This window comes from Lepisma saccharinum, chromosome 15, assembly GCF_977018435.1.
Source record: "Lepisma saccharinum chromosome 15, izLepSacc3.1, whole genome shotgun sequence".
NCBI classification, from domain to species: domain Eukaryota; kingdom Metazoa; phylum Arthropoda; class Insecta; order Zygentoma; family Lepismatidae; genus Lepisma; species Lepisma saccharinum.
The window spans coordinates 44,345,019-44,360,029 of record NC_139243.1 but is presented as its reverse complement, the minus strand read 5'-3'; the positions used below and the strand labels follow the sequence as shown (position 1 = coordinate 44,360,029).

The window sequence follows — 15,011 nt, the reverse complement described above, 5'->3', positions numbered from 1 at the left end:
GCACACAGCGCATTCGGTTCGGGCTGAGCTCTGGCATGCGCAAGGCGGGAAATGTTTGTCGTCTGCAGAAGACGTCACGTGACTCATAGGAGCAGTGTTGCAATTCGCGGAAGTTACAATTCTACTAGACATGAAACTGGCAAAGGCTATATGCTGTTGTCTTATTAAAAAAATTACTTACCAATCTAAAGTAGCACACTGTCCTTCATGATCGTGAAGTTCGTCAATTGTTCTACGAATAACACACTTGTCAAATTCGTCCACATTCGTCAAATTCGTCATCTCCGACTGAACTTTCAGCAAGGCTCTTTGCCCCCCTTAATCAGAGAGTATGCGCACGCTTATGTACACCGAGTATTTATTGTATGAATGTAATATTGGAATTTATTGATTCTTAGTGTTAAAGTCATTCTTTCCATCTCAACTTTCTTAACCCTAGGTAGTTGTTTCTGAAATTATAATTTTCTAGTGCAAATAAACCATCAGCAAATGGTAATTTGTTAGAATTTTAAAAAATGGTCATGCAATAAGCAGAAAACTTTCAAATTCCTTGACATCCGCATGTAAAAGAAACCAACCCATTAATAACAATTTTTCTGCAGTATATTCTGTTTAATCAGTTCATCGTATATCGACAATTAGTGCAAAATGGCAAATGAGCGGATTTAAAAAGACTACATGAGTCAAATATATATTCACTGTACAAACTTTAATCAATTTAAAGTTAATTAATTTTGTTTCTCCTCTTTTAGCGAAAGAAACTTATGGTTGGAGACCATGGCTGTTTCTAATTCTTGAGCAAAGTAACTTGAAAGTGGAAGCGCAGGAAAACGAGGAAAGAGTGAATGGAACAGGGGCTTACCAATTATTTTTATGGACTACAAGTAAGAGGGGAATCAGAAGAGACAAGATGGAAAATAAATTCCGTTCCTCATTTAAAAAGTTTCGTGTATTTTAAAAAGGAAACGAGGAGAAAGAACGTGATGAATTAGATTTTTCTTTTCAGATGCATGTTTTAATTTGATTGCAGGCTTTCAATTCAGCAATATCACAATTGGTATCAACCAGTTTTTCTTTCATTGCTTAAATAGAAAGGTTGGAAAAGTATATGCAATTCTTCAATTCAAACAATGAAATATTCACTAAGACATTGCAGAAAATGCACAGATTTTTACTGAAAAATGAATGAAAAAGACTCGAGATGTGATGAAATTGAGAGAAAAACTTTGCTTACACATAACTTTGCATCAACCTTCATTGGGTATTAAAATCTAGTAAGTGTAACTAGATTACAGCTTATATTTTGACGAAAATAGCTGCATCCTGACGTTTCTTATTCCTCTCATTCTTTCACTGAAGAAAATTCTAATTAGCTAGACCATGCATTAACTTTGTTTAGCAGGAGTTCAGATATTTTCTAGAAAAGGATACACATAGGAAGAGTTGCCAAAATCGTACCAATTTTCAAAAATATATAAATAAGTATCAGAAAGAACCTCCTAAAGATATGGAATGAGGAAATCCAAGAGGCCTCCAAGATAATTAAAAAGCTGCATACTTAAAATAGTTAAATTTTGGAGACATATCACAGAATTGAATACAAAAAAAGAGAAATAATCAGGAAATTGGGAAGGAAATTAGTTAATGAAAGTTGGGACAGATTTGTAAAAAAATTGGAAATGCATGTCTCAGAAGCTCAAATATATAATTTCAAAGTGTTTCAATGGCTAAATGAAGATTGTTCAGACACGCTAGCCATAACTGGAAACAATATTTTCACAGATGCACGGGTAGGTTAGGTAGGTTAGGTTAGGTTTCTGTACGATAAATTTCAATAAATTTAAAATCTTTTATTTCATCGGGAATTGACTGAATAACAGCCAGATGCCGGACACGACTGATACTGTGCCGGTCCCCGTGGCAGAGTGGTTTGCACACGCGCTACGACGCCAGGGGTTCCGGGTTCGAATCCCGGCTTGGGTATGGATGTTTGTGAGTGTCCATTCTTCAATTTCATCATATCATCACCAAATCCCATCATCGCAAATTATTCAAAGTTGCACAAAAAGCGAAGTAAAATAAAGCAAATCAATCAATCAATCAACACCTGATACTACCCTCTGACACGACAAATGTTGCTAGTGAACCTCGTAATTTCGAAAAGAAACAACATACGAATATGCCAAGAAAATAACCCCATAAAATGTAATGCATGCAGTACAATATACTACAGAAAAATTGTAATTAATGGGTTGCTTTCTTTTACATGCAAATGTCTGGGAATTTCAAAGTGTTTTACTTATTAATGATTTGCATGACTATTTTTTTTAAAAAAATCTAACAAATTATACGACGCACGGTTTTAGAAGCGATATCGGGCGGAGTTACGGAGAGCGTGTCCTTGGCGACCAGCCAATAGCAGGAGTGCAACGTTGTACAGTTAGGAAACTGCGGCGTGCAAGTTAAGCGCCGTATTCTGTAATCCCCCCCCCCCCCCCAAGAAGTACTTTATAAAACTCACCACTTTTAGGTTCATCATTGCATGGGACACGACATTATGAACCTGACTGTCCAAGTCCCATGCATTTCCGTCGCCTACAGCCGGAGATATCGTTTCTCGAAGAAACAAGGGAAACATCGCATCTCTACACACACACAATGACCCTTCGTTTTCCTTCAGTGTTCCGTCTGTTTTTTTTATTTGCCAACTTGTTTTGAACGCCGCTGAGTTTGGTCTTGGTAAAGCTATGGGTGTCAAATTCGGCTGAATATGAACAATGGCCCTTCATTGTCCTGAGCTTTTACGAACATTGCGAGTCTGAGTCACTTTCAGTTCAGCGTTTTCGTAACAAGGGCGGTGTAAGATAATTGTACTCGTACGCCACGAAGAACAGTTGTGAGACGATTCAATATGGCCCTTATTGATTGATTAAATGTTGGTTTATTTTACTTCGATTTTCTGCTACTTTTGATACTCGCAAAGATGAGGATGGATGATGATATGATGAAATTGATGAAGGGACACTTACAAACACCTATGCTCGGTCCGGGATTCGAACCCGGGACCCCTGCCGTCGTAGCGCGCTGTGAAGTCCAGCCCTTATGTTCGATAGTTATGCAATAGTGTGTGTTCCGCGAGTGTTACTTAATAATTTCGCGCCGGCTCCCATGTTGGAGTGGTTAGCATATCGCGCTACGACGCCAGGGATCCCGGGTTCAAATCCCGGCCTGGACATGGATTTTGTGAATGTCCATCCATCAATTTCATCATATCATCACTCATTCCCATCTTCGCAATTAGCCAAAAGTGACAGAAAAGTTAAATAAAATAAAGTAAATCAAATCAAATTAATAATGTCGCTCTCGAAACCTATTACAAGTAGTACAGGCACCAAGGGTAAAATATTACGTTCACAAGACAGAAATCTAGTGTATTCTTGCTTGAAGGAATTGGCGTTCGCAAGACGTGTGTGCTGAAACAGTGTTTTCTCCGAGTCGAGAACTTACGGCTAAAGCGTGTGGTGCCTGTGTGCATACTGTGTTGCTTAGTATAAAACAGGATAACGTATCTACCACAGAAATCGGTGAACCCCTATCCAAATCTTCTGGGAAGCATGCCAGAAAACAGAAACGAGAGTGATGATGATAATCTTGCAGTTCCTCTATAATAAATACCTTCAAACTTCTTTCAGGTACGAGTTTCTCTTTAATGCTACAGTGATATGATATAATCCTGTAGAATTCTTTACTATATATTTCATTGTACTCAAATATCACGTGCATGCATTATATATAAAAAGCTGAATATTGGACACGGCGAAATCTCTGCTTTTACTTTCCGCTAGCAGTTGGTTTGGCAGCAGCGCGACAGCACTGGCTGGGTATTGGCTGAACTCATGTTCCTTCTAAAAGCGTACGCCGTATAGTATTTGCTGATGGTCTGTTTGTACTAGAAAATTATAATTGCAGAAACGACTAACTAGAGTTTAGAAAGATGAGTTGGAAACAATGACTTTGACACTAAAAATCAATAAATGCCAGTATGGTAAATTCGCACAATATTCAGTGTAGCCGGTCTTCGTAGCGGAGTGGTTATCACAGGTTGTCGTTCTTTTATCAATTCGATACATACAGAGCATGGATACACATCTAAAATTTTTGCAAGCGACTCCACAGTTACATTTTATCCAAGTTTTGTTTTTTACACCTTAGTAACTATTTCTGCATAGTGAACGTTCATGTAGAACTTGATTTTCCTATTTAATGTTTCAAAAGTATCCACATAGATAAAGTTAATACAAGCGTTAGTTTCATGTCTCTAGGGTGACCTTACGTCCCGTTCCATAGGCGTGTCCTGGTCGTCTCGTTGAAATTTTTAAAAACACACTATTTGTCCCGTTTTATAAGAGTTAGCTTGAAAAACAAATTTAAATTTGAGAGACATTTGATGCTAAGAAAAATGTTGGTGGAATTTTTAAACTAACGCCGTGGCAAAACAGCTGCACTGAGTTTCAAGCACTTCATTACAATCAAAATGTTCCATTGTCGTCGAGAAGTTTCGAGCAGGCAGCTACTGTATATCTTACTGTATACGTTAGTTCACGTCTCGAGTTGTACTACATTGTTTTCCCATATTTGTAGTTTTAGTACCCGGACCTGCACTAGAATTATATTCCTACATCTTAAGGCGAGGAGATACAGTTACACACCATGTGTGCATTTATTTGAATATCGTCGGAATGGGCAATGCTACTGAAGAAAAACGTGGAGGTACAAAAGAGTATGAATTTCTCCACATGTGGCAGGTCGAAGCGTTTTTCAAAGTTGATTATTAAGCTAGATACGAGGGCCACTGTTTATATTTTGAGCCTTGGCAACACTGATTGAAGTTAGGCGCGATTTGACGTTTGCACGGAATCGTCTGGCATTATTGACCATAACGTATTTCAAATGTTTTGTCAATAGCTTGATTTGTGTTGTTTATGTTGCCTTGGAGATTGCGCGACAACAATAAAATGGAATTAAATCGTGAACATTTTCGTGCGATGAATTTTTACGATTTTCGACGTGGATTATCAAGACAAGAGTGCATCGATCAACTTACTTCCACATTTGGCGATGAAGCCCCATCCTTTGCCACTGTGAAACGCTGGTATAACGAATTTAATCGTGGCCGCCATTCGCTCACCGACGAGATTCGCGAAGGTCGTCCAAAATCAGTTGTTGTTCAAGAAAACATTGATGCTGTGCAAAACCTAATACTGCAAGATCGTCATGTGACATACTGTGAGATTGAGGCAACCATAGGCATTAGTTCCACCAGCATATTACATGATCATTTAGCTGTGAGAAAGGTATGTTCTCTTTGGATCCCACACAATTTGACAAAAACTCAAAAAGACGCTCGCGTCAATTGGTGCAAACAAATGCTCAATAAATACAATCGTGGTGCTTCAAAAGACGTATATAAGATTGTAACAGATGACGAATCATGGATATATGCATATGAGCTGGAACGTAAACAGCAGTCGACTGTATGGGTGTTTCAAGATGAACCCAATCCAACAAAAGTTGTTCGCGCTCGAAGCACATCGAAACGAATGGTCGCCTGTTTTTTCGGGAAAACTGGTCATGTGGCAACTGTGCTTTTAGAGGAACGTAGAACGGTCAACTCTGAATGGTACACAACAATTTGTTTGCCAGAGGTCTTCGGTCAAATACGGAAAACAAACAAACGCCGTCGGATCATTCTTCATCAAGACAATGCCAATGTCACACATCTCGTCTAACAACCGACTTTATGAACAGTTAAAAAATCGAATTGATGGGTCATCCGCCGTACAGTCCTGATTTGGCACCCAATGACTTCTTCTTGTTCCCGAATGTCAAGAATAAATTGCGTGGACAACGATTTTCGTCGGCGGAAGACGCCGTTGATGCGTTCAAAAACCATATTATGGAGGATTGGAAAAACTGCTTTGACAAATGGTTCGAACGAATTCAAAAGTGTATTGACCATAAAGGAGAATACTTCGAAAAACAATAAAGCAGTTTTCAATGACAAATTCCTATATTTTCATTGTTAGGCTCAAAATATAAATAGTGATCCTCGTACAACCTGTAAAAAATATGACGAATAAGAATTTTTGGAATACCATGTATTCCTTATGGCGAATCAACTTCAACATCAAGTTACGGCTAATCAAATGGGAGTTTCGACTTCTCGGCTGGGCAATCACTTCTTCAAACTGCCCTCTTCCCGTTGATATCATTTTCTATTGCATCAGAAGTTTGATATTCCCGAGATAACAAATCAAAAAATACTCCCATATGCCCGAAGCATTTCTCCTTGCCTCCTGGCAGTGTTGCCAAACCTGGTGCACATAAAAGAGCTAAATTTCACCTTAAATGGAGTTAAAATTGACTTTCAAGAAGCTAGATTTACGAAGTGCTTCCTAGAGTAATGTTAGTTGTCAAAGGGTTGGGGCGCTGCTATTACCGTTAACTCTAAATCGATGACAATTTATTCTTAGTTTTCACGATCTAGATCCGGCGACATCACCCATAATAACAATATTATGCCAATGGAACACGGTGCTAAAAAAAAGTAACTGGGGATATAAGGCGGGATGGAGCGACACAGCTAATACTATAACAATATCACGTCACGTGCAAAATGTATTATCATGGCAAAAGTTGGTCTATGTGGGCCGGAACCAGTGATGGTATCATAGTGAGGCCCGGGGGCGGGCGCCCCAGTCCACAGGCAAACGAGTGCACGAAAGAGCCACATCTGATCCAAGAGAGCTAAGTTGGCAACACTGACTCGGAGGGAAAAGCCAGCCGGAGAATGTCTCTCATGCCCTTAACACACACTTAAAAGTCAAATCTCGTTTTGTGTGTCAGATGTGTGGGAATTTTTATGAACGGTTGGTGAAGAATAAAGTTGTTGTCAAGAAGATTATACCCTGTTCCAGCTACCTTTAGAGCAGAGTAGTGAAAGCGCAGCGTTGCCAACCGTACGGTCCTGACCGTACATGTACGGAAATTTCAAGGCATGTACGGACGTACGGTCCAGACCTTAGTGCGTACGCTAAATGCACGGCTTGTCAAAATTTGCTCTTGCAGTTTTATCCCTAATATTTCCCTAAGAAATTCTTAAACCAAGCGTACGGACCTGGAGACAAAAATACGGCCCGTTTGCCAAGTGCGTTCGGTATTATCCTTTTCAAAGGTTTGCAACGCTGACAAAGAAGCAGGGAAAGCGGGTAACTCCGATCGCCCATTACGCAATCCCGTTTCTCTCACTGTTCATTGGTGGAGCCGTCTCGCGTCACTACTTGCGCAGAAACTTGTTCTCGTTCGCCTGGTCTACAGCTAGCTGGTACAGGGTATAGTTCTTCTGATAAATACTTCTGTGACTCCTCAACTTCATTGTGGGACCAACATCAAAGGTTGGTCAGAAGGGACGAGATGAAACACTATGTAAGCCATACCGAAATCATAATAATTAATACTACGTTTTGACAACGGGAGATCATATTTCATTTATTGTTTATGATGTATAATTTATGTGACTCATAAAAATTAATAATAATTAAAATACGTTAATAATAACAATAATTTTATAATCAGACCTAACCGGTTTTTCAGGAGAGGGTAGAAACTGACTTCCCTAAGATATCTCGTTTTTGGGTCAAAATATTATGGTCACCCTACTGGGTGGTGACTTTCGGACACCCTGCATAAGGAAACGAAAACACTTCCACTTTTGTAACAGAAGAATATATATAATGCAATTTCTAGAAATGAAGTGATAAATACAAGAAAAATTAATAAAAAAAATGGAAAATTGAAAAGCTATTGTAACAGATGGTATCGCAAATGGAAATTCAGTGGATAAAAAATCATAATAGACAGCAGGGGCGCCGACTTGTCAAAATTATTGGGGGAGCTCTGATCACTGAAATAAATGAATGAATGGTTCCCTCCCTCCCTTTTTTAAAAATAAAAATTACGTCTTCGTATGGCAGTTTTTAAGCAGCTATTATATTCCTCATGCAAATCAAATGTAATATGAAAAACGTTTAGAAAATGTTTCAAAGTCTCTTTGTCTTTTCTGTCTGTTCATTTGTTTCTTAGATAACAATTAACATTTTTATTGAAAAGTATGTATTTACATTAAGAGGCCAACCTAACAGTTTTATGCCGGCCTCTGTAGCCGAGCGTGTTGGGTGGTCATCTCAACTCGCTTTGATCCAGAGGTCTCGGGTTCGAGTCCCGGCGAGGGCATGGGTGTGTTTCAATGTCCGCAACAGACATGTGATGGGTTACAAATAACCTTAGTGTTGACGTACCCATAAAAATAACGAATATTTACAATATTTAACAGTTTTATTTAATTATTTACATAAATGCTAACACAAATCACAGGAAAATAGTTTACTTTTTTGTTCTTGCTACAATATTTAACTTTTTAAATATAATTTTGCAATAAAAAAATAGGATGTACACTAAGATATAAAGTGACATACGCAACAAAAACATATGAACATGATTTAAAAATAAAGCAAAAGTTGCTCTACGCAGTGGGTTATTTTTTTATGAACTCATTAACGAGCGGCCTCGGGTCCAAATTATCAAGCCCAGTTTGATGTATGTGGAGTACCGCTGAGCTGCTTAGTCTCTTCTGCCTCATTGTAGATCTCAAATATGTTTTTAGTCGGCGAATAGCACTGAATGACCTTTCGGCTGTGGTTGTCGTCAGTGGCACAGCGCGGAGGGCCATCATGAATTTGGCAACTTCAGGCAGAAGCTCCTGGAGGGTGCTGTCTTCCAAAAGAAACTTCCTTATGTCACGCATGGTAGTTAGAACCACTTTCTTCTGTTTGGCGATATCACCAAGCATGGACATGTGTATACGCGTTTGCTATAAGGAGAGCCTATCGGCATCCAAATCTTGGCGAAAGAATTCTCGCGTTTGCTGAAAGTTTGTTGTGCAACTGTTCACAGTTGAGATGCATTCTTTCTCTACGGCTGTTATTTTTTGTGGTCCTGTAGATTCATGTCCTTGTTTAACACATGATTTTGCTGTGTCGCACATGTCAGTGTATATTGATTTATAATACTATTTTGAAGTGTAGAATTTGTGATGTTTGGCAGCATCAGGATTTTCAAGTCTCTTAGGGACGTGAAGTTGCCGGGGCAATTCTGGCTCATCAACTAGGCTCGGTTTGCCCTCTGTGCATTTGAGTCAGAACTGCTCAAAACACATTCGCCTTTCTTGAAAGATGTCAGTCAAGTATTTTAGTTTTGATTCCACTTCTGTAGCACCAATGCGTGGAGACTGAATCTTACAGTTTACCTCTTCTATTGGACCCATTACATGGCAGTAGAGGGAGAGAAAGAAAAATGTCTTGAAGTGAAGCACATTTTGATGATGCGTCAGTAGAATCTTCTTCAGAAAATTTCTCAAGAAAATTGAGAAGGTTTTCATAGTTCCTTAAGATCTGTTGCACACTGGAGGCTCTCAACGTCCACCGACGAGGGCAAAGTGGTCGCAGTCCAGTATGGCCAGCCTTCTCATTCACATCAATAATACCATTAAATATTTGCATTCTTTTAGGGGATTCCCAAACAGTCTTTAACAAGTCGTTGGCTAAATTCATTATGTCATTGATTAATATATGTATAATAGTAAATAATAATTATATACTTAGTATATAGTAATAAGTCATGTGTTTTGCTGTCTCCGATCATAGCACCCCGAAGTTGATGATTTAGCCGTCTCCCCCCCCCCAAAGTTGATGGTCTAGAACATTTCAAATGTGTATTTAAAGTTAAGTTCATGTGACACAATTCAGAGAACTTTACAAAAGAAGAAAAATAATACATTAGATCCTCTTAAGCAAAATTATTTGGGGGGCTCTGCCCCCACATCATTAACATTGGGGGGGCTCGAGCCCCCCTAAGCCCCATGGAGTCGGCGCCTATGATAGACAGGTTCAATTGTTTAATTATATGTGGGCACATTGGATAATACCTAATGATTGGAATACATCATTACTAATACCTATCTACAAAAAGGAAGAAAAAATAAATGCTCAAATTATAGGGGGCTCTCACGTACAGTCGCAGCATACAAAAGACAGCAATTTAAAAACAAAAATTAAAGAAAATAACAGAGGAGAAAATTGGATAATATCAATGTGATTTTCGGAAAGGTCGCTCGTGTATACCTAGGTAGACGATTTTTTTGTACAGAAACAATTAATAAAGAAAGGGAATTTAATTGTCCACTTTATTTTTGGATTTTGAAAAGACATATGACCAAGTAAAAAGACATACATTATGGGAAGTTTTAGAACATTTATCAAGTCCCAAAAAATTTACTAAATGTAACAAAGCGCCTTTATGAAGCTACATTAGTGAAAATCAAAATAGATCATAGAAGAACAACGGGAGCCTTTGAAATAAATCACAGGACTAAGACAAGGATGTGGTCTTTCTACATTATTATTTATTCTGTACCTTCATAAAATAATTCAGGAGTGGAAATCGTTAAAGACCTCAGGAATATTGACGGAAATATATTGCTAGAAATAAATGACCAGGTGTTGATGGCAGGAAGTGAAGCTGATCTACAAAGGTCTGTTTTAAAACTTTAATAAAGTCTAAAAAATTATAACATTAAAATTTCAGAGGATAAATCACAGTCCTACTGTGAAAATAGGAATAAACGATAAAGTAATTGAACAGATAGCAGAATTAGTATATTTAGGAAGCCATATTTCAGAGTTCGAATACCCAACAGATGATCTCCATAGCCTATATAATAAATTTTACCGCAATCCGTTGCTTCAGAAAGCTCTGAGTAGGTGGTAATCATTACAGAATAGGCGCAACTTGGCGGTGCCAAGGGGGCAGTTTCCCTCCCCAAATTTTCAGGTTTACAAGTTAATTACACTTTTGGGATGTGAAGAGCAATGTAAGGAGTATTTTTTTATGATTTCGAAAATGTAATAGATATTTAGCAAAATAGTCTTGGACGTTATTGGATAGAAAATGTATTGATTCTGTCCCCACTCAGCCGACTCAGTGGTTAATTCAGTGCAATACAATTTAGCGCAATTACAGAAAGATATAAACAACTGCTTTCAGTGGAGTGTCACCAATAAGTTAGATTTTAATATAAGTAAATGCAGAACTATTACGTTTAGCAGACATAACTTATCTTATACTCATAACTATACTATGAATGGAATAGTTTTAAATAGAGTTAAACTTATAAAGGATTTGGGACTTTTACTCGACTCAAGGCTTACTTACAGAGAGCACGTACAAACATTAGTATCGGATGCATTTAGAATTTTAGGCTTTATTTTTAGAACTACCAGAGAAATTAATAATATTCAAGCTATTGCTTCAATATACAATTCGATATTAAGAAGTAAGTTAGAGTATGTTAGTGTCATCTGGGATCCTTATTTTCAATGCTACCGTGATTTAATTGAAAATGTTCAGAATAAGTTCGTAAGATATTTATATTACAAAAAATTTAAAAGATCTTCATATTTAGAAAGAATATCCTATAATACTATTTTATCTGAATTTGGGTTCTCTTCATTACAATCAAGAAGAGAACTAGCCAAACATATTTTACTTTATAAATTTATAAATAACTTAATTGATGCTCAAGATTGTCTTCAGTTGATAGGATTCACAATTAAACCTAGAACGCTTCGTTCTTATTTGCCATTTTCTTTCGTTAATTCTAAAAATACTGTACATCAGAATTCAGTAATGGTTCAAATATGTAAAGCTCATAATGTACTAATACAAAATAATGTTAATATTGATTTTGCTATGTCCTACAAGAAATATTTATCTGTCATTAAACAATTTTATTCTTAATTAGTATTTTGTTTAAAAAATTGTAATTCTATATCTCAAGTTATTTTATCAATGCTAAATATAATTTTATAATACAATGTAATATAACACAAACTGAAAATAGGCATTAATATCATTTAATTATTTGTGTATATGCAATTGGTTTATGTGTTTGTATATGTTAATATTTATGTTTATGTATATGTTAATATATGTTTATGTATATGGATATTATGTACCATAGTTTATTTACTTGTAAGCCCCCGTTGTAAGTGGAGCAATAGCTCTGTTATGGGGAGTATGTATAAATAAATAATAAATAAATAAATACGACGCCAAGGGTCTAGGATTCGAATCGCGGCCTGCGTTATAGGGTGTTCTTTGTGTGTCCCTTCATCAATTTCATCATCACTCATACTTTTAGCCGCGATTAGCCAAAAGTGGCAGAAAATCGGTGCTAATTAACAATCAATCAAAGTTAAGACCCAAGCTCTATTCTGCCCCCCCCCCCCCCTCCTTTCCGTCTCCAAAGTTAGGTCCCAAGTTACGCCCATGCATTACAGGCATTTTTGAAAGTAATAAGTAAGAAATAAGGAAATAGTGAGCTGTTTAGCGTTGACAGGGAGAAGTAGCAGCACGGCGTTATTTTGGGTGTGGTGTGAGGAGAAAGCAAAAGTGAGCAGGGGTGAATGGAGTCCAATAGTGTGACGTTATCGCAGACGACGCGCTAGGACTGAGTTTAAACAAATAAACACGTGCTTTTCTTCCTATCCAATTCAATGCTATTTTCCTTCGGAAGGGGTAGCTTTAATTATTGTGACAGCAGTTAAGAAACAAAATTGTGATGTGCATCGTACATCAATGAGATTTCAGAGAATACGTCTATATATAACATATACCTTACAGATGAGAATGTAAAGAATAAATGGAGTAGGAAATCGAGTAAAGTGAATGCTCCAAAAGAAACCTCAGCCAATGTGCGCCGCCGGTTCAATCTCATGAGGCTGCTGGTTTCCCATCATCCATAGCGGCAGCGTGGCCGACTTGAGATCGGATGAGTTCGGGTCGGCTTCGGCTGTGCTCGGAACTAGAATTATGAAAATGCATGATTTTCTTACTCCGGTTATTCTTTACGTTATTCTCTGTAAGGTATGTGTGATATATCGTCGTATTCTCCGAAATCTCATCTTTACACTGATGTACGATGCGCATCATAATTTTGTTTCATAACTGCTGTTGCAATAATTAAAGCAACCCCTTCCGAAGGAAAATAACTTTGATTTGAATAGGAAGAAAACACGTTTTCTCGTTGCGCAGACTCAGTTCCAGCTCGTCGTCTGCGTGTGACGTCACCACTAATGTAGTGCATTGTGGAGGCGGGTGTACTTACGTGGGTGAGAGGTCTTCCTTGGGAGACCTTTGCCGGGATTCCGTGTTGGTGCCAATGTCGCACAGGGCCCTCTTCCACTCGGCCGCCGGGGGCGCCTTTGGCAGGGACTCGTCGTTGGAGTCATCTGACCTCGACGTCGGCTGGTAGGGGTAGTAGTAGGGTCTCATCTCCAACCCCTTCATTGTCCTCGCCATTATTCTTTCGTTGAAGCTGCAGGTAAAAATATTGCATTTATGATAATATAAAGGATTCAGGCAAAACGCATAGTAGATGACGTAAAATTCTAGGCTCAAATGGTACTAAGATTGATTGAAATTAAAATTGTGGGTGCGTCATCACTTATACTCTGTCCAGGATATCTCTGGAGCAAGGCCGCGCATAGCGGCAGAGGAGGCGGGGGGAGGGGAAGTCGAGTGTGGAGAGCGATGCAGTACACGCTTCTACGAAAGCTGGTAACCGCAGTTCCTCGCCCCTCCACGCAATCCCGTTCCCTGTCACGTGTTCATTGGCGGAGCAGTCTCGGGTCACTACTTGCGCAGAGACTTGTTTTCGTTCGCTTGCTCCATAGATAGCCGGAACAGAGCATAGACTACTTTGCACCCCTCGCATTATATTGGGCCCAGCCCATTATCGTAAATAAAATCAATATCTGTATCTTCTGAGGAAAAAAAGTCCTTATCTCAGGAGCGTATATTCCAGGGTAGCTGAGCTAGGTTATCTCCGAAGCCTGAAGCCTAGAAAGTAAAATACTGAAGAGAAATCTCTGAGAAACTGTGTGAATTAAGCTGATTTGAAAAAGAAGATAATTGCGATTCTGAAGGTGGCAACCTGAATTCTTAGGAGTTGGCAACCTGAATTCTTAGGAGTTGGCAACATGAATTCTTAGGAGTTGGCAACCTGAATTCTTAAGAGTTGGCAACCTGAATTCTTAGGAGTTGGCAAGCTTAATTCTTAGGAGTTGGCAAACCGATTTCTTAGAAGTTTGCAACCTGAATTCTTAGGAGTTAGCAACCTGAATTCTTAGGAGTTGGCAACCTGAATTATTATAAGTTGGCAACCTAAATTTTTATAAGTTGGCAACCTGAATTTTTATAAGTTGGCAACCTGAAATTTTATAAGTTTGAAACCTGACTACCGTTGGGATGGCAACGTGGCTTCCTTGAAGACGTCAAGAATGAGTCTAGTCTTCTCCCTTCCTCCATAGCCTAGGACCAAGTGTGATAGTGATATAGCCCAGGTCTTAGACTCAGCATACGCCACTGCCTTATCTAATTAAAAACTGAGGCTGCAAAGGGGCACTCAGCACACATAAGATCAAACACAGAACGGCACACACAGCCCTACAGATGATTATGCTGGGCGTAGGGCCAGACGTCAGAGCCTCGTTAAGCTACAACATCGCAGTTAGAGGAGTGTACTACGTATAAGTGAGGTTGACATTTGGGTGGCTTCTCAAAAGGTCACCCTTTATACCCCGGAACGGTTTAGATATCATGTGACAACGATATAAAGTTTTTGAGTTTCTTATTTTGTTTTCAAGTCCACTTTATGCACAGAAAGGCTGCTCACAGTTCAAGTATTCCTTGATTACAAGGGGACAACTACCGTGTGGCCAGAATTAAAGTTACCCAACTCAGAGCCCTCTGTAGCCTGTTTGAGGCATCGTAGAACTCTGAAATTTGGTGAATCCACTATGCAGACCATGGGGAAGAGGATGGCGATAAAAAAA

The 15,011-nt window shown here is 38.6% G+C and overlaps 1 protein-coding gene across 6 annotated transcripts in view; it reads right to left on the bottom strand.

Moving 5' to 3' along the window:
- The window catches only part of nAChRalpha4 (nicotinic acetylcholine receptor alpha4), a 747,771-nt gene that overhangs the window by 19,548 nt on the left and 713,212 nt on the right, over positions 1–15,011 (bottom strand). For 3 of the 6 annotated variants that reach the window (XM_083136915.1, XM_083136920.1, XM_083136919.1), the window contains one exon: positions 13,283–13,492. The exons of 1 other annotated variant lie outside the window; for it this stretch is intronic. In XM_083136915.1, the coding sequence (XP_082993041.1) occupies positions 13,283–13,492 (210 nt within the window). The remainder of the gene's footprint in view (positions 1–13,282; positions 13,493–15,011) is intronic. 2 more of the 6 variants (XM_083136916.1, XM_083136917.1) reach the window with 1 other exon arrangement.